At 47.0% G+C, this 25,084-nt stretch overlaps 1 protein-coding gene across 6 annotated transcripts in view; it reads right to left on the reverse strand.

Moving 5' to 3' along the window:
* Nucleotides 1-25,084, reverse strand: part of CNGB1 (cyclic nucleotide gated channel subunit beta 1) — a 1,007,057-nt gene that overhangs the window by 108,053 nt on the left and 873,920 nt on the right. For all 6 annotated transcript variants that reach the window (XM_069654372.1, XM_069654395.1, XM_069654388.1 and 3 more), the window contains one exon: nucleotides 12,993-13,152. In XM_069654372.1, coding sequence (XP_069510473.1) covers nucleotides 12,993-13,152 — 160 coding nt within the window. The remainder of the gene's footprint in view (nucleotides 1-12,992; nucleotides 13,153-25,084) is intronic.

Below are 25,084 nucleotides of genomic sequence, written 5' to 3' on the forward strand. Positions count from 1 at the left end.
AAGCCCTGGCTCTGTAAGGAGGATCTGAAGGATACCTGAACAACCTCATTTGACGTTCAATTTGCTGCTTCCTCTGCTTCTTGTCAAGAGACAAGAAGTTCTAGTCCTTCCTATCAGGCTCAGCACGACTCCAATAGCCTTCACCAACCCAATGCCAGCACTTCTCTGTGGAATCTCCCAGATGTTCCCATTGGTCTGGGTCTCTGGATCAAGGAGAAGAAGTCTTCTTTGACCCGGCCTCACACCCTGATGTGTATTGGTTAAGCTTGGAATGAGCTGTTGGGGCTTGTTTTCTTAGCTCTGAAGTTGATCCAGGACCTGCAGAAAGTGTCCCTTCACTTCCTGAGTCATGTTTTACCTTCTTTTCTGTGCTTCAAGATGCTCCTTGGTCTGTTGTTCTTTAGCATTCGGGTACCTTTGTTCACAAGGCACAACATGAGGCATATCCAGCTCTGCTTGGTGACTTATTTGTACCAAGGATTGCACCAGAGGCAATTCTTATATATTCGAATATCAGCAGAGGTCAAAGCAAACACACGATAGTGGATCCATGGCTCGGTCTTCTATTAAGAAGCGGGACCACCTGTTTCAACCATAATGTATGCCTTTTAGTTGTGGTTGGTAATAATCATGGCTAATCTCACAATACACAAGTTATGGGATCCAGACAACACAACAAAAACGGTACATTTGTGGGCTGACAGGGAATCCGTCAGAAGGAGCATGAGTGCTATCATGGGGATTTTGATTATTCCCTGCTTGGTGCAGTGTTTGGGACAGGAATCTTGCATGTTCTGGGTCCCTGTCTCTAACTCTGCATGATGTGGTTAAGTTTCCATAAATCACTGCTGTACAAAGTAAATGGCAATGGCGGCTGCCAGGAAACACATGGCATTCGTCATTACTGTGGATCGCTACAGACTCAACCCGCCGTGCACACAGAAAAGAGCGGAGAGAATCAGGTGTAATCCATGCCTCTCCACCTGCATCCACATTGTGATGCAAGCAGAGACATGGGAGGATTCCCTGCATGGAGCAAGTAAATGCATGGAGTGCATTTTTCTCACCGCGTGCATGGATTCAGTTTCAAATTAGTACGGATGCGGAGAAACTCTATGAGGGTTTGTCCCTTCATATCTTCCCACCTCTGTGCCATTTGGCAAGCACTATACAAGATTTTAACATCAGTGTGCTGGAGTGCCTGGCGATCCTTTTGGCTCTCCAAGGTATCAAGGTGCTGATCTTCACAGACAACAGTATGAAAAAAACCTGCCCGCCTAATTAATGTACATCCATAGGACTTTGCCTGTGATTTGCACACACACAGAAGGCAGGCATACTCTGTGCAGGAGTCCATGCCTAACTGCCCACTTCAACATTGGGATTTGGGGAGATGCGGGTGGATTCTTGCCCTGTGTTCCCGTCCGTGGGTGCAATCTGTTGCAAAATTGCATTGGTAAAAAGCACAGAGGGTTGCCTCCCCATGTTTTCCTGCCTTTGTGCTATTTTGTGAGCTCTATAAAATTAGGAGTAGAAGCAAATAGCAATGTGCTGAAGCTCAAGATGTCTTTTCGGCTTGCAAAGTGGTTCTCCGCTGACCTGGAAGTGCAAAGGTGCTAATCTTTACAGACAGCACCACAGTTATATTTTACATCAACAAGTAAGTGAGTGGTGGCAGAAAATCCCATCAATTCTGTGTACCTTGTGGTAGAATTCCAGGAAGCAGAAGGTTCAATGAGAAACTAGCGTCCTTGAGCAGGCTTTCCCACTCTAGCCATGATTGAGAGTTACATCAGAAAGTGACATAAGGTCTCTTCGTAAAATGGGGTTAGCTGCAAGAACATATTTTTGTGAACAAGGCCAGCAAGAAATGTGTGAGGTACGCCTCCTGGATGGGACAAGGGCTCATTTCCCCAAGGTGTGCTCTTTTGTTACCCTGAGGGATTCTCTAAGGACCAGTTCGAGGGCAGATGTCCAAGCTGGTCAGGCTGTTGCCATAAAGATCTTCAGCTAGATTAGGGAGCTGGTCCAACCATCCTTCTGTGTACCTGCAATGAAGTCTCCTAGTAATATGGAGGAAAGGGATGGGAAGTAGGAGTAAGAATGGTTTACTTACCATAGATACTACTGAACTGGTTATAGGCCCTCATGATAAGTTTGCCTATATCCTGCCAGTATTATTTAAACATTTTAAATGATTGGGTATTTATATTGCGCTTATACACATAGTGTTTCTAGGCACAACAAGACAGGAGGGGGGGATTGGATGAAAAAACAGGGATGGATAAAAAACAAAAATGGTCCTACTAGGCCTTGTGACATTCGGATCGTGAAAGTGCAGTATCAAGTAGTGCGGGGGAGAACGGAGGGTGGAAGGGACACTCAGGGCGTAAGGGTCCAAGGGTTAAGCGAGTGCCAAGGGAAGCCAGGCGGACAGTGCCTGGGGAATGCAGAGGAAGAAGGTCAACATGTAAAGTGCGAGGGATGGGGCTGGAAGGGCTCAGGGGAACAGGCACAGCAGGCTAGTGCAGGTGGAGGCAGCCATGAGGGCAAGTGCAGGGGGGAGGAAGGGGTCGGGGAGATAAAGTGCAGGGGTAGACTGGTCGAGGAGGGCCTGGTGCCGTGTAAGAATCTGAAGGAACCAGGCAGTCAGTCAAAGAGGCAGAGCGGGACATTAGCAGGGGAGGGGGGGAAAGGGAAGGAGGAAGAGAAAAGGAGGGTTTTGAGAAGATTCCGGAACTTGAGGAGATCCGGCTTAAGCCTGAGAGGTGCTGGGAGGCCATTCCAGATGGAGGCACCTGCGGTGGAGAGGGATCAACCCCCCACTCGCTGCTTGGTAAAACGTCTATCTGCAGAGAGTTGAACCTAGAAGACCGAAGGGCCTTAGCAGGGAGGTATTTAGGAAGAGAGAGTTTGATGTAAGAGGGTTCCAGGCCCCAGAAAGCAATGTGAATGAAGCAGAGGGTGTTAGACTTGATCCTTGCAGCAATCAGGAGCTAGTGGAGAGATTTTAGGGCTGGAGAGATGTGGCCCCTGGTCTTGAGGCCAAGGATAAGTCTTGCAGTCCTATTCTGGATTAGTTGAAGGGGGCGAAGGGAGGATAAAGGGAGATTGAGGAAGAGAATGTTGCAATTGTCCAGCCTGGAGAGGACCAGAGCTCCAGAAAAATTGAGTTTCGGGGGGAAAGTGAGGAAAAGGAGAATGCCTCTGAGGAGGTGCAGCTGAAAGTGGGCCTTCTTGGCAAGGAGAGAAGGAGAGAGAGGAGTCGAAGATGACACCAAGGTTTTTTGCCTCACAGGAGGGTGAGGGGAGGGGGCACATGGAGGGCAGCCAGAGTGTAGGAGGGAAGGAGGGAGCTGGGGTCCCAATGAGGAGGATCTCAGTCTTACTGGGATTAAGGCCGAGATTGTTAGCAGTGCACCATGCCTGAATAGCAGACAGTCAGGAATGAGAGAGGAGGAGGAGGCAGAAGAGGGATGCCTGAAGGAGGGATGTGTGCCGTCTGCAGAAAGTTGGAATTTATGCGAGAAGGCGGAGAGCAAGTGGGCTAGAGGGGCAAGATAGATGTTGAAAAGCCATGGCGAGAGGATAGAGCCCTGAGGGACACAGCAGGTGTAGAATGAGATGGATGAGAGAAAAGGGCCCAGTTGAAACTGGGAAGGTCGGTCAGAAAGGAAGGAGGTCAACCAGTCCAGAGCCAGGTCCATGTTGCCAAGGGTATCACAGAGCGAATTTATAAGCGTGGCATGATTGACCATATCAAAGGCAGAGGAAAGGTCAAGAAGGATGAGGATGGAAGGAGAGTTGGAATCAAGGTTAGAGATTAAGTCTTCACGGGTGTTCTGGAGAGCAGTTTCCGTGCCTCTGGCAGCTCTGAAGCCAGACTGGTGGTCGTGGAGACAACCAACAGATTCAGTGTGGTGGATAAACTGGGAGATGGCCAGATTCTCCAAGAGCTTGCCCAGGAAGAGGATAATGGAGATAAAGTGGTAGTTAGCCAGACAGGAGGGGTCGGCAGAAGGCTTTTTAAGGATAGGGTGCACAATGGAGTGCTTTAGGAGTAACAGGAAGGATCCAGTGGCAAAATAGTGAGTGCAGAAAACCGGAAAAGGCTTGCACAAGGCAGACAATGTTGTTCTTGATAGTTCTGGAGGAGCAGGGGAGCACATGTTTGAATGAGACTTTCATAGAGCAAACTTGTCTAGAGACCTCATCAGGTGATATGGGAGAGAAAGAGGCGAGTAGGAGGGGAGCAGAGAGGGGGGCCAAGGGAGGCCTGAGATCAGGTGAGGGAAAAGGGAACAGTGTAGAGGAGAGTGAATACAGGATGTCCTGAGTTTTAGTAATGAAGTGAGAGGCCAGTGCAGTGCAGAGGGCCAGGGAAGGCAGAGGAGAAATGGAGACCGCAGTAGGATTGGCGAGTGCCTTGTAAATTGTGAAAAGTTCAGTCGTATTGTTGGTGTCCCTACAGATGCGGGCTTGGATATAGGCCCTCTTCTTTGAGCAGATGGAAAGTCTGTATTGCCTTTGGAGCAGGCGGCAGGCCAGTTTGTCAGAGGATGTGCTCGAAGACTGCTACTTCCGCTCAGCATCTCTGCACTTGCATTTCAGTGCGGGCAGGTCAGAGTCATCTAGGTGTTGCGCTTGGAGGCAGGCTTCATGCGGATCCTTATGATAGGGGCAAGGATGTCCAGAGTGTTGGCGGTGGAGAGTTGAAGGTTGGTAAGGGATGTGTCAGAGTGAGAGGCATGAGTTGGAGGGGGAATGCAGTTGGTGGCAAAAGCAACAACTGACACTCGCTTCATAGGTTGAATGATGGAGAAGGAGACTGGCATTGCAGGCGGGGGACTAGCAGGGTGACCCAGGAGGTCTAGGTGAGAGGACAGGAGAACCTAATCGGGCCATAGAGAAGAGTAGTGAGAGGGTTGGAGATGGGGTTGTCTGCTGAGAGGAGAGCATCCAAGGTGTGTCTGGCTGATTGCATCAGACCAGAGGGAAGAATGGAGAGGGAAAGAGAGTCACAGAGGTTGTGTAAGAATCCAGAGGCTGAATCAGGGGGGTCAAAGTGAATGTTGAAGTCTCTGAGGAGGAGACACTTGGAGGTGGAGTCCAGGAGAAAAGAGGTGAGTTCAGACTGCTCTGAGAGGAAGAGGTAGACCGGGTCAGGGGGGCCTGTAGATGGTGGCCAGAGTCAGTGAGACGATAGGAGAGACACCAAGCCTGCAGACAAGGCATTCGAAGGAGGAGTAGGACTGAGTGGGTATGGACCCATTCAGGAAAGATCAGGGCCCCTCCTCCCCTGGACTGGTTATGCCTGGGCTTAGAGAGGATTTTGTAGCCCTCTGGGAGGAGTATCAAAACTAATGACAGAGGTGTCCGTGAACCACGTCTTCGTGAGAGTGAGGACATTGAGGTCGAGGACTTCAAGGAGGTGGCAGATATCAGAGGAGTGTTGACGGCAGAGTGGGAATTGAGGGTAGCTAAGTGGAGCTGGTTGCCACTTTTGAAGGTCTTCCGAGGAGGGGTACAGGAATGTGCTACACCCGTCGCAGGTGGCAGAATGGCCAGAGGGGGGGCAGAAGGAGGAGTGGCAGGAGCAGGGAGGAAGTTGATGAGAGACAGAAGGTGCCTATCAAGAAGGAGGAGGTTGGGCTGAGAGCCCAGGACCATGACAGTGCCATTCCGGTAGACATTAATGATGGCCCCAGAGGAAAGGGAGTATGTCAAGAATACTTCCCAATGGGTGCCACCATTAATGGGAGAGGAAGAGAAAGGGGAAAGTACTGAGAGCATATGGCAAATCAAAGTTCCGGAGAGGGAACGACAAAGAGGATGTCAGTGACAGTATGCCTTGAAGAAGCGTTGACATAGGTGTCTGCGAATGGAAGGCCTGGATTGGAGACCAGGAGATCCTTCTTGAACGTTTTCCTTCCAGACTTGGAAAGAGGGAAATGATTGATGATAGAGTAGCAGTTAGAGAAGATATGGGAAAGAACCATGGAGGGAGAGCATGCGTAGGAAGAACGGAGACAGGGAGAACTGCAGTCCACGATGCCCAACTTCAACACACAGCAAGGCAACAATCAAGAATCAAGTGTCCAGGATAAAGGGAAACCCCAGGTTAAAGCATACAGCAGAAAAGCAAGACACCTAGAGGCAAGTTATCCGGATAGAGGGAAAGAACCTAGATAGAGGTTAGAGGGAAAGTCTAATTTTCAAGCAAAGCAGCAAATGTAAGAACACAAATATTCGACTTTTCAGGATAGAGGAAAAAGCCTGATTATCAAACACAACAGCAAATGTAAAAAACCCACAGATTAGACTTTCGTGGAAAGAATGAAAAGCCTAATTTTCAAGCACAACAGCAAATGCATAAACAAACAGATTTTACTATCCTACATAGAGGAACAAGCCTAATTTTCAAACACAACAGAAGCTGCAAAAATACACAGATTCAACTTTCCTGGGGAGAGGAAAGAGCCTCATTTTCAAACACAACAGCAAATGCAAAAAGAAACAGATTCGACTATCCTAGATAGAGAGAAAAAGCCTAATTTTCTAACACAACAGCAAATGCAAAGGCACACAGATGTGACTTTTCTAGATAGAGTGGAAAAGCCCCACTGGCTAACTATGACAAATCACCTAATGCCAGAATAGGAGAACATACAACTGCGACGTGCAGCAGATTGCAAACTTAGCTAATCAAAGTAATAAGACAGGACGGACAGTTCAAAAAGAAGCAGTAATGGCTGTTGCCCCTGCCCACACCATTCTTATATGTCATTCACTGTTGGTTGACGGCTGTGCTGCATGCTTCCACAGAGAACACCGGCACACAAGCTGCTACTGTAGGAGTTGGCCTTTGCCTCAGGGCCCTTCACTGAGGGGGCTGCACAGGTAGGGTGCTGCCCTGCTGGGTTCACTGAAATGGGGCAGCCTGCCCAATCAGGGATCTGGAGTGGGGTGGGAGGCATTCGGGGACGAGGAGGGTGGAGGAACAGGAAGGAAATCGGGAAAGGAAGGCCGCGATGTGGCGAGTGCACAACAATTTCAACACACAAAGAAAATGCTTTTAAATATGGGCAGGAGTGCAGTAATGGATTAGCAACTCACTGCAGCTCCAGCTGGATTGAAGTGAGCCGCGCTAAGTGGGAACAAGGCTACACCCTCAGTGGTGTTCAAAACAAGGGTAGCACACCCAATCAGGGGCCTGCGGCAGGGTGGGAGGCAGGGAGGAACCAGGACGGGGGAGGAACAGGAAGGGAATCGGGAAAGGAAGGCCATGTTGCAGGGAGTGCACAACAATTTTAACACACAAAGAAAATGCTTTTAAACTCACTGCAGCTGCTGCTGTATGGAAGTGATCTGTGCCGAGGGGCAACAAGGCTATACCCTCAGTGGTGTTCAAAACAAGGGCAGCACACCCAATTAGGGGTCTACCGGCGGGATACTGGCAAACAGTCCTACCGTTTCTGCCTCTTGGGCCAGATCCTGGTTCCTCCCTGCCTCCCACCGGCAGGCGGAAGAGCCGGCCCACCGAAGGCCATCTAAGGCCCTGTTTGCCGCTGAACGGCGCGTTGCGATTTAACCACCTAGACTTAGCTTGGACTTCGCTTTATGACCTTACATCCATTGTAAGTACCTACTTGCAGCTAACACCATGATATTCGTGCGTCAATAGCCTCATGCATTTGTATTTGTATGTCGTATCTAGTTTATATCTGACTAGCTACCTGATGCTACATTAGCCTCTTTCTGCCCATTACCTGAACACTGCACCTAGCCTATACTTGCCTAACAGTTGAGTGATGCTTTAGTTCTTGCCTAACTAATTATCTCACCACTATGCAACTGTATCGCTACGCATATCACCCTTACTACTGCACTTGCTCAGCACCATTATATGCTCAATGTGCCAAATACTAGTCATAATCACACTAGCACTGGAATGTATTATGTAATGATTATCGCACTGCCTTCACTGCTAAATCGAATTTAGGTGACCCCATCCTATGCATTTAACTGTATTGCCTTTGCCTTTCACTGCTAAATCGAATCTAGGTGACCCCATCCTATGCATTTGACTGTATTACCTTTTGCCTCTCACTGCTAATCTGAATCTAGGTGACCCCTATTTATGCACCTGATTGTTGTGCCTCCCTGGCTCTTTCCCCCTTACTCAGGTAACCAGGACTACCATCATGCACTTCAGTGCACTCCTTCCACTATACTACACCCTAGCCCTACGACTTGCCCAAGTCACTCAGTTACCCACAGTAACAACCGCACCACCCCGGGTTAAACTTGATCAGCCTCTCCTCAGTCTTGCACCCCCACGACTTATGGTGTCTCCCAGAATGAGCCTGGCAGCTCCCGCTGTAGGCCAGATCAACCAATACCTTAATGACCCAGCACTATGGCTGGAACACTTCGCCAGGAAACCTACACCCAACCAACCCTGCCCCCTCTCTCTCAGAAATAAGAGACTAGGCACCAGATTCCGCCTACGTCACTCCCGTAACAACGCCTCTCCACCTGGATCACCGTCAATCACTACCTCATGCAAATCCACAACCACAGGGGTTAAACTGCCCAGGTTTAAGGGTGCCCTTATTAACGCCAGATCCCTCACTGCACATGCACTAGACATAGCTGACCTCATCACCACGTCTGACCTTGACTTCTTAGCTATATCCGAAACATGGCTTCATGCTGCTTCTGGCCCCTTACTAGCGTTGGCCCTACCGCCTGACTACGGCATCACACGATGTGACCGTCCCACAGCCCACTCTAGAGGTGGGGGTGTGGCTTTCATCCATAAAAATGAGCTCGACCTAAGAGTGATACCTGATGCCAAACTTGCATCAGCTGAGTCGCTGTCAGTCAAATTAGCACTCACACCCAACCAAACGGCCACCTTGCACTTTATCTACAGGCCCCCGGGACCGGCACCGTCCTTTGCCAGTGAAATTTCCACCCTCCTCCTTGACAATACTAAAAATAATTCACAAACAATCATTTTAGGCGACTTTAACTTAGGTCTTGGTGACCCAAAGGATCCTGTGGCAACTGACCTGGAGAACGTACTAACTGACCTCGGCTTCACCTTGTATATTCAAGAACCTACCCATATCAAAGGTAGAACACTTGATTGGTTAGCTGGATCCAACTGCAATATTAAGGTTCTCAGCATCACCCCCTGTATATGGTCTGACCACCACATCACAACCTTTAACATTGAAGCAACCCCACGTACCCCGACTCCAATAGCCCCAGCACTCCTGACCAGAAGCAAAAAAGACATAACTAAGGAGAAACTCCTCCCACTGTTACTCCCGACCCTTAATGCAGCTACCAACACCTGCTCTGATCCTACCTCCTTAGCAGACACTTACAACCAAACAATGCTAACGGCCATTGACTCTATAGCTCCTATCAAACTTAGGAAGGCTAAATTACAAACTCATGGTTCACCCCACAGTTAAGATTACTCCGCAAAGCGAAACGTTGTGCTGAAAATCGATGGAAAAGCCACCCTTCTGAAGAGCACAAAGATGGTTTCCTTCTTGCCTCACTCTCTTATAAAGATGCTATCATCACTGCAAAAAAGGAATCTCTTAAGAACCGCATTATGCAAGCTGACTCGAACACTAAGGAGCTCTTCAAAATCCTAAAAGAGCTTGAAACTCCAGTCGCCCCCCTTAGCACTTGCTTGAAAGATAGTAAATGGTGTGCCAACATCCAAGCAGCCTTACTAAATAAAATCTCCACACTACAAGTGAAAATTAAAGATAAGCAGGACAGTCTGAAGCGAGACAACCGCGCTCTCTCCGATGCCAGGGCCCCCCTTCCAGACACTGCTAATACTACACCATTTACATTCTCACCGCTCACCGTTGCCGAGGTAGAAAACATAATTCTAAGAATTAAACCATCCAACTGCCAAGGTGACCCGTGCCCTGCCCCTATTATTAAGGACTCAGCGCATGAGCTGGCCCCATTCATTACGGCCTTCATTAACTCTTCCTTCAAATCCGGTATTGTCCCGGATAACCTGAAGGACGCTTGGGTGATCCCACTGCTCAAAAAACCATCCCTTGACCCAAGCATTCCTACTAACTTCCGACCTATCACCACAGTCCCATTTCTGCTGAAGATTTTAGACCGTGCCGCATACCTCCAGATACAAAACTATTTGGAATCTAATAACTTGCTAGGTCTACGACAATCCGGATTCCGCCCCAGACACGGGACGGAGACTGCTTTAATAGACCTTAAAACCCAAATCGAGGTCTTAAAGGATCAGGGCAAACTAGCAATGCTATTACTTCTCGACCTTTCAGCCGCTTTCGATTTGGTCAACCACCAGATCCTATGCAAGCACCTCCACTCCGCTGCCAACTTCTCATCCTCTGCTGCAGCCTGGATCAAATCCTTTTTGAGCAATAGATCCATGAGAGTCTTTGCCCCATCCGCAGCTGCCGACCCTTCCCCAATTCACTGTGGCGTACCTCAGGGATCCTGCGTGTCGCCCACACTTTATAACATCTTCACTAAACCACTCTTTGATGTGCTTGACTATCTGGGTGTCTCCTATACTAACTATGCGGACGACACCCAGATACTCATTCCCATCACTGGTGATTATCTAGCTGACACCAAGTCCCTTAATGACGTCTACCTGGTCATCCAAGCTTGGATGGCCCAACACCAGTTGTGCCTAAACGATGACAAGACGGAGCTTCTGATCTTAGGCACTGCACAACGCCTGAGCAGACTAGAATCGTCCTATCAGTCATTCACCATAGACGGTAATAACATTCGAGTCTTAAAAGACACTAAAACATTAGGCTTCTACCTTGACGCTACACTATCATTAACTCGACAAGCGAATGCTGTCAGATCTGCGTCCGCATACACATGCAAACTCATCGCAGCTTGTAGACCATTCCTTACTACCTCCAACAGTGTCACATTAGCGAGAACCCTCATCATGGCTAAAATCGATTACTGTAGTGCTCTTTACCTAGGCACCAGCCAAGAGAACCTGAATAAACTCCAAACTACCCAAAACAATGCCATTCGTGCCGCCCTAAACATTCCCCGTAACCAGCATATCACAGAAACTAGAACCAAGTTAAAGTGGCTACCTGTCAAGCAGAGAATTTCACTCAAAACACTCGCCCTTACGCACAAATGCCTGGCTAACAAGGCCCCTATCTACCTCGGCAGTCGACTGTCAGGCCACTCGACCTCCCGACCACTAAGAACTGCCCAGTCCCACTGTCTAGCGATCCCTAGATTTAAACTGCAAAAAGCAGGGGGTTCAAGCTTCCCTGTCCTAGCCTCCAAGCTATGGAACTCCCTCCCTGCTACCATCAGAGCTGAAGACTCATTTAACACTTTCAAAGCTAATACTAGATCTTGGCTTTTTGACCAGCTTTAAGCCCTGCTCAGCGCCTCTGTCTTACACACTCTGACCTGCTGTCCTCTGTTATTACCAAACAGCACCGGCATCACTGTAGTATACGTAGATAGATTCCTTTAGTCACCTACTGTCTTTGTGCAACTGTAGTATATGCAGATAGATTCCTTTAGTCACCTACTGTCTCTGTGTAAATTTTTTAATATTATGTCTGTACATATGTATATCTGTAACCTGTACAAATTGCGCCCTGATGCCTCCGGGCCTGTGGGTTTGCGCGTTACAAATAAAATAAATACAAATACAAATACTTGGTCTGCCGGAATTGCCTGCAGATTGCACGTGGCGGAAACACCAGTAAATCCCTATTCCATGGTGTCGCACATGACTCAATGGGGGGATTTACCTGCATTACCAGCACCAGAATTACCTGACCGGTAATACCAGCAGTGTTTTTCTGTTAGGGTGGTGGATATACATACAGCTATTAGCTAGAGGTTAATCTTCCACCCTACCGGCAAACTTATAGTTGGCCAGTCCAGAAAAGTGCTGGTACACGTTATTACCAGCACTTTATTTCCAGACCGGCCCACTTATAATAAAACTGTCCTCAATCCCTGATAAACAGTAGAGTGGTGGCTGCAGCTGGAGTGTGAAGCTAGGTGGGCCGATACCAAGCATGAGTGAACCCATGATATTCAATTGCATTTTTTGTTATGGAACAGAAGCTCAGCGCCTCCCCCCCCCCCCCCCCCCCCCCCCCCCCCCCCGGTCACAAGGTAGCCTATGAGTTTGGAGGAAACTGTTCTATGGTCTAGTAGTACAGTAGATTCTACCTTGTGTAACTCATTCATAATTATATAATGGTGACATGTACAGTACTTTATCACCATTTTTGGTATATTTTCCTCATCATGTTTTCAGTCCACGGACATAGCATGCTTGGTGGGTAGGATCAGAAAGGTCCATTAAACATTGAAAACTGGATCTGAGTGGGAATCTCAGGTTTATTGGCTGGCTGTCAAATCTTGACACCGAATGCGCTGACTGTGAACCCTGACAGCAGTGTTGTAGATTGGTATTGTGGCACTTCTGCACTGGGAGCAAACCCAAATGCAAAGCATTTAGTGCATGATACTTGCAGTTAGAGTGGTGTGTGTGACTCCTGGCACTGTGTCCTACAGCAGGCATCATACCTGATACTATTTCTCTGGATGTGGATGGCTGTGAGTTTTCCGGGGTAAATCCAGGAGTGAATGTCCTGCTTGTGAAGCATTCTACAGCTGGCATACATCATGCCACTTCTGCACATGTGATTGACAGTTCCATGCTTTTGCCGACCACTGTTTTACTGAATGTTTTCTACTTTTTATGCCACAAAATGCCATTCCACTCATCCCTATGTTCCCAGCCTCCCACCATCCAACACTGCCTCACGCAAATCTACCATCTACCTTTTGCAGCAAAAAAACTGTAAAGCATATGCTGTGAAAACTGGTCAGTAAAAGACTGGATACCGTATTTGACTCTATGCATGATGCTAGCAAGGATAAATGTGTCTTACCCAGCATGCCTTGTGAATGCCAGGTATACTCGTACCACATCTTGATGCGCTTCTGAACAGATTTTGGGATCCGGTTGGAGGTCATGTATTTGATGGTGCTGTCCATGCAGCTGCGATAGTATGTCTGTCCGGCAGTGGCTGCGCCAACGACGTCCCGCATCTGCAGAGCAAAGCAGTCAGGCAGAGTCACGGAGAGTTTAGATGCAGATACAGTAGAGAGGGAAGAAGGGGAGAAGGAGGCTGAGGAAGAAGACAGAGGAGACAGAGAAGAGGATAAGCGAGGAAGCAGCAAGAGATGAACCAAAAAAAGAGGAAACAGTGAGGAAGAGAAGAGAGGAAAGAGAAGGGCTACACGGAAAGGATAGTTTAGGAGAGAATGAGTGGGACAGAAGAAATAGAGGAAGGGGCGAGTAAAGAACGAGAAACTGAAAGAGAAGTTCAGTTTAAAAGGCTATACAACCAATTTAAAGTTCTTGTAGAAGAGACGTGATGAGAGGGAGTTTGAGAGTCAGCAGTGGGGCAAGGGCAAAGCTACTCAGAAACGGGCGAGGTTGAAAGGGGGTGAACCTGAAGCAGAGATTTATATAGGTGCAGTGAGACAGAGTGTAAACAGAGGTCAGAGAAAAGGAAAAGAGGATAGGGTGAAGTGAGAGAAGAAAGAGAGAAGACAGCGAGGAGGCTGGCCAAGTAAAGGCAGAGAGAGATGAGTGAGAAAACATGCAAAGGGAGGAGAGGAGAGGCATGAGGGCGATAGAAGGCAGTTGTGATCGGTAATAGTGAGGTCAGTGAAAAAGAGAGGGCAATGAGTGTAAAGAAGGAATGAGGAAGATGAGGTGCCCGAAGACAGGGAGAGGGCAATGAGTGTAAAGAAGGAATGAGGAAGATGAGGTGCCCGAAGACAGGGAGAGGGCAATGAGTGTAAAGAAGGAATGAGGAAGATGAGGTGCCCGAAGACAGGGAGAGGGCAATGAGTGTAAAGAAGGAATGAGGAAGATGAGGTGCCCGAAGACAGGGAGAGGGCAATGAGTGTAAAGAAGGAATGAGGAAGATGAGGTGCCCGAAGACAGGGAGAGGGCAATGAGTGTAAAGAAGGAATGAGGAAGATGAGGTGCCCGAAGACAGGGAGAGGGCAATGAGTGTAAAGAAGGAATGAGGAAGATGAGGTGCCCGAAGACAGGGAGAGGGCAATGCACGTCAAGCAAGGGAGGAATGAGGAGAGGCGAGTGTAGAAGATACAATTACATGAAGGTAGGGCCAATAAGTAGTGTACAGCATTGGAAGTGAGAAGAAAAATGGGAGATAAAAAGGCGAGGTGAGTGAAAAAAGCACACCAGTGTACAGAAGAAGAGAGGGGTGCATGGGGAGTAAAGGAAGGCGCAATGCATACAAACAAGCGAGTAGGGGTATGGGCGGAGACTTGAACCCTTCAAATGAGAGATTGAAGGAAAGCTGAGAATAGAACCCGCCCAGGAGGCTTGCAATACACATTCCAAAGTAACAATGATGAGGGAAACACGTGATTTCTGCCACAGAATCTGTCACCCTTTGTATGCATCTGCAACCATGATGCACAAGTACAAAGTATTCTTGAGCACAATGAGAAAAACAGAAGAGGGAGACGGAGAAAAGTCTCAAAACATAAACATATTACATATCACAGCCTTCAAATGAGGAGAAATGTGCGGAAAGTTCCTTCTTGACCATTGTCATTTACAAAATAAATAAAACAAAGCTGTGAAAATGCACATAATGTTCAGGCAGAGCAGTGGGGGCGGAGGGGGGCGGCGGGTGGGTGGGGATGAAAGTGAGACACTACAGGACGATGTTGTCATGTTCCAGAACTGAGACTTGGAGACGTAGTATTTTTCATGGGGTTTTATGTAACTAGTGCTTAGAAGGATAAACAAAGATGTCAAGGTTGATCGCAAAACTTTACAAAACTGTGAGTCTGGTAGCTCCAGTTATCAGGGTATCATGCGAGTGGAGGGACAGTCTGGTGCTCAAAAAAGGGTTCAAAGGAATGGGCACCCCCTCTTGCACCAAAGGGTTTCCCCATAAAAATGCACAGTTTTCCAAAGTTCAGCAAATCCTAACACCAGCTGAAAACCGTGAACCAAAGCAAGTTTAGACTTTCCAATTGCCAAAGAAAAAGTGTCCAGCAAGTCTTCCCTCTTCAAAGAGGGTGTCTCCTTCCATTCAGGGCTCTCTCAGGAAACGGGTGTCTGGTTCGCTGCGCTTTCCCAGGCTATGGATCCATGGCTCCCAGGTAGACAGGTTTTGGTGGGGCACTCCTTAGCCCTGTCTCCTAGAGTTCCTCCTCCGGCTTTTCTCTCTGTGGAGCAGTGGAAGCTTCCGCACTTTCAGGCTGGTGTGGTATGCACTGGTGGAGTTTGACAGACAAGTGTGGTCCTAATCTTTCCTCCCAGCCGCTCCGCCTCTCAGTGTTCCCTCGCAGGCTCTCCTGCAGTCTCACTAACTAACCTCCATGCCCTGGCACTGCTGTGTACCTTCACCTGCCTCTACTCTCCCATCTCTCCTGGACCACCCTCATCCTCTGGAAACGCTGTAAGATAACTAAGCTAACTATCAAACTAAGAAGAAGAGCCTCCTTCCGAAGTTGCTGCGGCACTAGCCAATCAGTCTCACTTTCTTTCTCCTATTGGTATATCTTTTCCTCCTATCCCAAATAAATGTCCTTATTTTGATGGTACCCGTTCTCCTTGACACAACTCAGTTTTCTCTTCAAGTACTTTAATGTGACCTATCACCGCACCTCTGTGAATCCTTTCATTTCCATCTTCCACTTCCTTCCAGATTTCTCCATCCTTCACAATATCTCTCTACTTCTCAATATCTTTCTCTGTCTCAGTACCTCTCTCCATCTCAATATCTCTCACAATATATAGCTCCGTCTCAATCTCTGCTTCAATGGGAAATCTCCCTCCTGCCCCCTCAATGGCATATCCCTCTCTTTTCTCTCCATGGTGATATCCCTCTACTTACTCTTCAACAGATTATCTGCTTTCCCCTCCTCCAACCGTAGGGAATAATACAAAACTGGCTTTACAAAAATCTGTCGCTCCATTAACACAACAATATCTCTCTCCAGATTGGGTATGTCCCTGCTGTTCTACAACAATATCTCCCTCCTCTAGACCCTACATTTCTTAAACCTTACCACACAACAGCTTCTCTGCCCAGTTGTCCACCCCAATGTCTCCACAACTGGGGTCTCCTGCTTTCCTCTTGCAACCTCTCATAGGGAATGACCCCTACTGACTGCGATGGCTGGCTTTTAAAGGGCATTTGCTCCTCCTACTAGGTGGTACTCCGGGACAAATATTTTACCTACGTAATGTAGGATGAGCTGGCCTGTGATTGGCCCAAGTGTCTCTGGTCATGTGGTATGAGAAGTGATGGGCCTCAGGCTATATCAAGGCATGACATCATTTTGGATTTTAAATTGGTCCTGGACACATGGGTAATCTCCTTCCCTCCCCTCTGGACCCCTGCTGGTACTGCCTGTGCTAAACTTTGTTCCTCTGTCTTTGTAGTGTGTGAACCAAAATTCAGAGAACCCTTTGCCAAATAACAGGTGTCTTTAATTTTTGATAGAATGCTTTCATCATGGAGCAATAGAAACTTTGCAATCACTGTGGACATGAGCAGGAGTTCGAGAACAATGCTCATTTCTTGGTTTGCTTGCGCGGGTAAAGCGCATCTATTCCATTTCATTCCACCCCTTTGTTAAGCGCAACATTTACCTGCACAGGCTGCATTACCTTTCATAAATGCTTTCTTCACCATCCGTGCCGAACAATAACATATTTCAAAACATTCCCAGTGAATTATAAATGTTGCAACCCTGTTCCCTTAAAGGGAAAGAGATTCCTGTCTATGCAGATTATTTGATCTGGATGGGGCCAGCCTCAGGCTCTTTACATAATATGGGCACTTCTGCCGTTTGCTTCCTCTGGCCCCGAGGGTCTTGGGGTACCAAAGGAGGGCATATTGGAATCCTGGGAGTCTGCTTGTAACCGCCCCCATATCTTTGATGGGTGCAGTCCCAGGGGGGTTGGTCTTCATCACGTAAGGAGTTTGGCTTCAGATTGTGGGTGTTTCCAGTGGCGGGGGCAGTGCACGATCTTGGGCGGGATGCTATTCACTTTAGTTCCTGCATTGTTTTTCCCACCATCCCTCAATGACACATTGCTTTGTCAAAGTCGTCTTGTTTTCTATCGATAATATTCTTCTTTCATTAGGTTTGGCATTAGTCAGTCCACACACTCGCCAGAGACTAGACAGGTATTGTCTTGATGTTTTTTGAGTTGTTAATTTATTATCTCTTAAAAGCGGACTCTGGTTTCTTATTGTGGGATCATTCTGATTCTGAGCTCACAGGCAGCAAATTTCCCTGTCCCATCGATGCGAGAAAGTCGTCCCTTTGAGTTATGGCCTATTCTCACCAGAGTATCAATGTTGAATAATTTCTATGTACGATTGGTGGTGGTTTGGAGATCTTGGAGTTAATGGTTAGCTTTGGCATTGCATATGGCTGTTTTGTATTTGTTGTAGCAGAGCTCAAGTGGTGTTCTGATCGCAGACCATGGGGTCTTTTTGCAGGCTCTTTCCTCTTTCTAGGCATCTGGTTTCCTGTATGATAGAGAGGTGGGAGCTATTGAACCGTGGTTTAGCGTTACTTTGGTTACTATGGTTACTTACTTGTTAATGTACTCTCCAGAGCAAACATCCTGATAAAATCAGGCAAGGAAGTGGTTAGGAATATAGGTACCAGAGAAGAATGTGTGCTTGTGCATATCTATATAAAAACGTATTTTTGTAACCCATCACTGTCATTATAAAAGGCCCAAATTGTAGACAATGGGAGTCGTAGACAGCTCATGAAATATGGGCCCACCAACCTTCCAATTTTTAATATAGCAGCTTTGTGAAGAAATCAAGACACATATCCATAAAAACACATGGTCGCCTCAAGGAGAAAATGGGTGGGATGCCTGTACGTTTCTATGCGTTTCAGGGATTGAATTTGATGGAAGCCATTTAATTTCTGCCTGTAGCCTAAACTTGAAAACAAAAGATACCAGGAGCTACGTTTGACTCATTAGCACATCAGGTGCTATACAAATATACAATGCATCATTGAGGGATGGTGGGAGTTTACATAAAAAGAACATTAGGACACATCTACGAGACATTTAAAGCATATTGGCTCATTTATAATTGGACAAAAGTTATAGTTTGCATCTCATGTGGAAGATAGATTTGCGGAAAGCTATGTAGACATTTCCCGTTACCCTCAGGTACCTCTTGCTTAATGGTTAATGCCCAATAACCAGGAGCTGCATGTATTGAGTGCTCATCAAATCTGTATTTCAATCCCTGGATGTCCATACTGGAGAACTCAATTTGACAGGTAAGTAACTCAGTCTTATCCTTTAGAACAGTAGGCAGTATTCCCCATACCTGGCCAGATGGAAGAGGCTATTGCATTATATCAGCACATTTTTCAACACAGCTTGCCGCAGTTTCATTCTGTCAAGGTCCAGGCAGTCACATTGTGTAAAAGTGTGGACAGACCTCTAAGTGGCCTCTCTCTAAATGTCTTGATGCAAACTATTCACCATAAGGGACACAGTAGCTGCTTTACTTTTTTGAGAGTGTGCTGTTGTCCTGTTAGTCAGGTGCCTGTTTCTCAATAAGTAGGAGTGTTTTGCTCAGTTTAGCAGTCATCATGTGATGCCTTTTTTAGGTACCACCATTCCTTTCCTTTGTAGAACCACACGCTATGATTAAATGGTCACCCTTTCAAAAGAATTGTGTTATTTGTCGGTAACACTCCAATGCTATTTTTACATCTGCTGTATACATCTACTGTTTGTCATCTGTTCAGCTGGCCTTCTAGAAGTACTGAAGAACATTGGTAGCTGTACAACTTGGTTTGCATGACATTCTTAAATTACTTTCAGAGTGAATTTAGGCTAAGGGCCTCATTACGAGTCCAGTAATAGCCGTGCCGGAAAACCCAGCAGGCTGCTGCCGGACCCGGAATGAATTACCACCTCCGTGATTGCCGGAATCACCGGGGCATTACAACCCCGGTGACACGGTAATTCCGAAGGCGTAATTCCGTTAATCCCCATTCCCATGGAGTCCATTAGGTCAGACCTGGCAGGATTGACACCACCCGCCTGCAGAACTTGTAGTCTGCCGGTCCGGAGACAATGGTGGCGGCGGGTTTACCGCCACCGTTTCTTTTCGGACGGCAGGCTTGTAATGAGGCCTTAAGTCTTTAAGACTGCTTTGTGTAAGCTCAGTGTACACTCTAGTTGCAGGCTATCAATGTCAACACACTCTTGGGGCAAAGCAAGAATGGGAAAGGGAAATGGAAACTACCTTTTAATGGAGTATTGGCATCATATGTTGGCCGAAACAAGACATGTCAGCCTGAACCTTAAAGTGGTCACCAGAATTAAAGACAAAACACCATCTCCTTGATAACAGCCCATGTTGGAGGTCTCATCTAAAAGCAGACATATTCAATGTATTTCATAGTGCTAGGCTGTGTTCCTTTTTTGTCTTCATTTTATTTTCAAATCTTCAAAGGAACACAACAATTGAGCATTGACTAAACCGTAAATAAAATCCATGTCTTATAGGTAAAAGGCATTACAAACTATGTATCATTCTAATAAGTGAGTATACTAAATATTACAAAAATATCTCACATTATTATGTATTCGTGGAGAAATTACGGTCTCCTGAAGGAAATTCTGGAAGCAGTGTGAAAATGAATGAAGAGAAGAATGGTGACATCACATAAAGCAGAAGTGACGCACCCAGAAGAGATACGAATGAAGAAAGAATATAGACCTTATAGAATCTGATGACAAAGTAACGAAGTGAGCAACATTTCGGGAGCGAAATGAAGACTGCACGTGCGGCTATACACTGAAGCAAATGCAAAACCATTTTACAAATGTACAGACACAGTAACGCAAGTAGACAAAGTAATCATAAGGCTGGCTATGTAGTGAATAGATTGCATGCGATGCGCCAATGTATATATATAGGAATGTATAGAATCTGGATGTTCTATAACGCATTTTAGCAAACTTGGAACCGGTGAATGAAAGGGCTGGAAGTGTGACGCAGCATAATAAGAATAGCTGACGGCGAAGGAATATTCGCAAAGGCCTGCCTGGCCCAATGTTAAGAGTCGGGGCCGCCGAGAGCCTAGTTATCTACTCGAGAAGATACATGAACGTGAGACGTAGGCTGAGCTCCTGTTTGAGGTGTTATGGAAAACCAATGGAAGTGCCAAGATTTCTTCATTTAATAGTATTAAATACAACGAAGGAGCTCAAAAACATGGTCTCCAGTCATATGGTCAGATAAAAATAGACTTTGGGTGAGCTACACTGCGACCAGAAGATAAGGCCATGCTCACACTCCCTTTTATTCTCAGGCATAGTGAGCCTCTGCAAGGCAGAGTTCAAACAGATTTAATTGAATGGCAGACCGCAGGAGTGATGATGGATGTTGGGCTAATTGGGTGGGGAGGCATGACCAGGCCAACCCCCCAGCACTTGGGGTACCAGCTTGTGTGCTGCTAGCGAGTGGAATTTTCCAGAAGGGTACAAGCATGCCCACCAATTGTAGAGGGCCACGTAGTAAGGAGCCTTGTAGTTTGAGAAGCCAATAGTACGTCGTGTATTAGTCTGACACGGAAGATGACTTGCACTTGGGGTGGGCTTAATTGTCCACGTGATCTTAGAGACTCAATCATGACCCTGTATCCCATAGAAAGTATATGTAGATGTTCCCCATAGACCAACCACAACCCCTAGTAGGTTTTCTTATTTTGCCACATAGCATGACGTCACTTATGATGAATTTTTAGTATAAAAGAATGTTTTTTATTATATGTTTTCGAGAACTCATTGAGCGAGCTGTGCGGTGTCCGTTGATGTCCACTCTACTCCCTGTTTTAAAGACTTGTTATTAAAACAGCCTTGATTTTACAAACTTCCTGAGTCGGTCTGATTATTGATATATGAGTAAGATCTGCATCCCCATCCATCTCAGATACTGTTACCTCGTCTTAAAGGAACCGTCCCTGGATTCACTTGGCAGCAGAGGATGGTTTCTGAGAGACTCATCGACCCAGTAGGTTTTTAGAAGTTTGGGTTATCGGACGTCCTCCTCCATTTAGCAGGAGGATCGCAAGGCTTCCTGTGGAGAACGGCCGATATGGAAATCTTGCAAGTAAAGAAGATACAGATGGGATGGGCCCCTCTTTCACAAAATTGCACCTGGTTTCTACAGGCGCTGAGCGGACCTAAGGCAACGGTGGCCATGTGGAGGAGGAGACAAACCCGAGTGTCAAGTGTTTTTTTTGTGCCTTTATGGGCTGCTTGCAGTTCCTTACCCTTGTTTTTTGACATCCTCCTCTGTGGTTCTTTTTCCTTGCTGAGGCCTCCGGGGTGGGTCCCTTTTTTATCTCTGCTTACTTAGGGGTCCTGCTTGTGACCACTTTGCCTCTTTGAACCAGCTGTCTTTGGGGCTATATCTCCTCCTTTTCTTTCCCCCCTATTAGGAGGTCTTCTAGGTCTAGCCGGGAGGTTGTCATCTGCCTCTTTTCCTCTCAGTCTCATGCCTTCTTGGGGCAGGTTTTCCAGGGGGTGAGTGCTCTCTCCTGTGTGGCCCCCTCTCTCTATGAGGGAGTTCCCCAGTGTCCCCCCTAGTCTCAGCCAAGGAGTTCATCCCCTCCGGGCTTCTTGGTCGCCTCTCCCTGGTGGTGTTCCCCCTGGTTGCGGATGGGGGGGTGAGCTTTCCTCTCCTTTTTATGGTGCACCGTGCCTCGTAAGTGGGCCCTTTGTTCCCTTTCTTTGGGCCACTGTAGTTAGGGTCTGCCTCAGGTTTACCTTCTCCCCCTTCCGGATGGGGGTATCCCTTTTCCTGGGTGCTTGCCAAGTGCCTTCGCCCTTTAGAACCGTTTAGTCCAGGCCCTGGATGTGTCCGTGGACTGCACCTGACGTTTGTCGGGGAATTGCGGGGTGGGAGCCTGCTTCTCACCGCTCATACGGCCCGGCCTCCTGTTCCCAGCTCCAGCCTGTTGGAAGATCTATCGTCTGGTCGAATTCCCCTGCCGTCTTCCGTGGTTCATCTTCTCTTCTCCGGACCAGCTGGACTACAGCACGGCACCTCCTCTCCGGAACTGCTGAGCTTCCTTCTCCGCTACACACCACTCACCGTATCCGACGACTCCTCTTTAACGGGGCTGCTGGGCTGTCCTCTTGGCTCCTCTAACCTGTTCTCCGACCTCCTCACTGCATAGGGGGCCTCTCCTTTACCATTTCGGGTGGCCACTCCGCCTCTCCCCTCCACCAGCGCTAGGCTCCCTCTCCACACCGCTTTCCAGGTGTCTTGAGGATCCTCTGCCCTGCGGGCTCTCCGTGCCAACCACCGTCACAGTGGGCCGCTGCTTCCGTGCTCAGGGAGGGAAACACGTGTTTAGCTTTCTTCTTCTGGGGGTCGGGAGAGCGTCTTTCCTGGTGCTCTCCCTTTGGCGGCCATATTGGAATCCCCTAGTGTTATTTCCTTTCAGAGTTCTTTTAAAGAACTCCCTTTACCAGGAGGCAGCAGCACCCAGAACAAAAAAAGATAACAAAAAAACACTGCGTCCAACCAGTCAAAGATGAATAAAAGCACAATAAAAATAAAATCGAACAAAATAAACCCAAAGAGAGCAGCAGTCAAGAAAAAAATATAACTTCAAAGTAAAATCAAAATATGGAAAGCAAGCTGAAATAAATTAAATTTTTTTGTTTTTTTTCCTAAGACTTCCAGCAATGAAGAGCAGATACGCAGGGCAATAGGAAGTGAATACCGCAATATGATATGATATGATATGGCATTTATAACGTGCCTAGACACAAGTGTTTCAATAGTGGCGGTGCAGTTGAAAAAGGTTGTCTCGACTGTTTTATAAGATTAGTCCATTCCTATAATGGTCTTAATGCGTGTGGCTTTGCAGCCACCATCTAGGCCCAATTTACCAGTCAGGTATACTGGCATGCACAGGAAAAGTGCCTTGAAAGCCATGCAACCTAGTTTAAACTGAATAAAAAATCTAAGGGTAACCAGTGAAGTTGAAACAAAATAGGGGTAACATGGTGGAATTTCCAAGCATCAGTCACCAATCCTGCTGCTGCATTCAAGACTACTCAACTGATGAAGGAATGGCAAGACCACCAAGAAGGACATTTCCCAATCTCGAAATAACCACACCCTGCACCACTGTGTGGGAATCCACCAGGGGTGTGCCATTATTTCCTTCTTTACACTAGAAAACTGTCAGGACTACGATATTTTGGAAACGGGGCAGTAATCGAGAGAGAGGTCTAAAATGAAACCAAGTGAACAATCTGATGAAACAAGGATAAAAGTAATTCCTAAAAGTGATGCTAATGAAATGTAACTTCTGTTTTAAAGGGATTTTATGTAAGTAAATGTGTGAATATCTGTTCACTATAGCACGTAGTCAATCACTGAGGACGTGAATATCTGACATATACGACAGCAGTTCTTACACTAAATGTACCATCCTCTGCAGTCAAAACAGTAAACCAAATATCTGCTCCAAAATATAGCCTGTATTCCCTAATCTCTAGGATTGTGTGTATGTGTACTGGGTTAATATGTTGTGCTTAATGCTGCCCTTCAGGGCACTTCAAAGGACTATAGTTTCATCACGTTTACTGTTAAAATCATCCACGGAGGGGATGGCAGATTTAACATACTGTGTATGCAAACAAAGGGGGGTCTGGGAATCTCTCTACCAGCACGAACACAGCCCAATGACCTGTTCTTGGGTGAATAACCCCTGGGAGAGACTCTACCAAGTCTTTAGCTCACTGTCTCTTTCACAGAGAAGAAATTTCCCCACATATCAGCCTTTGTCCTGCCCAGGAGCAGTCCAGCGCCGAAATGCTAGGCAATTCTCCTCTGAACAAGAGTACCATCAGTAACCCCATACACGTGTTTCAGCCTTGTTGGGCCTTGTTGGGCATCATCAGTGAGGTGAAACTGGTGCCTCTCTAAGAACAGTTTTGAATAAATTAACTTTGGGTTTCACCCTAAGTTAACAGGGCGATCCAGACGTGGAGCCCTTGCTCACTGTTCTTAGAGAGGCAACAGTTTCACCTCACTGATGATGCCCAACAAGGCTGAAACACGTGTATGGGGTTACTGATGGTACTCTTGTTCAGAGGAGAATTGCCTAGCATTTCGGCGCTGGACTGCCCCTGGGCAGGACAAAGGCTGATATGCGGGGAAATTTCTTCTCTGTGAAAGGGACAGTGAGCTAAAGACTTGGTAGAGTCTCTCCAAGGGGTTATTCACCCAAGAACAGGTCATTGGGCTGTGTTCGTGCTGGTAGAGAGATTCCCAGACCCCCCTTTGTTTTTAACATACTGTGTAGCATCATCCAATGGTTTCACTCTGATGCCAACTGCAGTAGCAGCTTCTCCTATCTATTTACCCCAGTTGCTTCACATAGGGATGGTCTACTTGGGTGCAACTGGGATCTAGGCAGCTGCTTGTGGGAGACCTGGCAGGGGCTTGAGGAGTCCAGCATCTCCTGCAGGACACAGTCAACTGGACCTGGCACAAGAAGACCCATAGTACCCCGTAGCCATCCAACCAGTGTGAATAGGCTTGTTCAGCGCTTGCTCCAGCAGGACCCATATACCATACAAAAAAAGATGAACTATACAACAGCTGCTGCATCATTTCAAACATCAGTCTAATGTGTAGTGTAATGTCAGCTCTGGTATTAAACGTAAATGAGCCTACGCCGCAGCCAGATTAAGTTAGGAATGTTAGCATGCCCACACCTAGACAGATTTCTAAACACTAGCCTGCCATACTTAGACAGAACTGTGAATGCTAGCATGCTAAAGGTCATGTAACCCATTAACCAATATAAGCTCAAACTCTGCATACTTATCTCACTCAGAAAACTCAAGCAACCATCTGTCGCACAACAAGCCGCACGCACTTCACAACAC

The sequence above is a fragment of the Ambystoma mexicanum genome, chromosome 1p (assembly GCF_040938575.1).
Source record: "Ambystoma mexicanum isolate Mex_15411 chromosome 1p, UKY_AmexF1_1, whole genome shotgun sequence".
Classification (NCBI taxonomy): Eukaryota; Metazoa; Chordata; class Amphibia; order Caudata; family Ambystomatidae; genus Ambystoma; species Ambystoma mexicanum.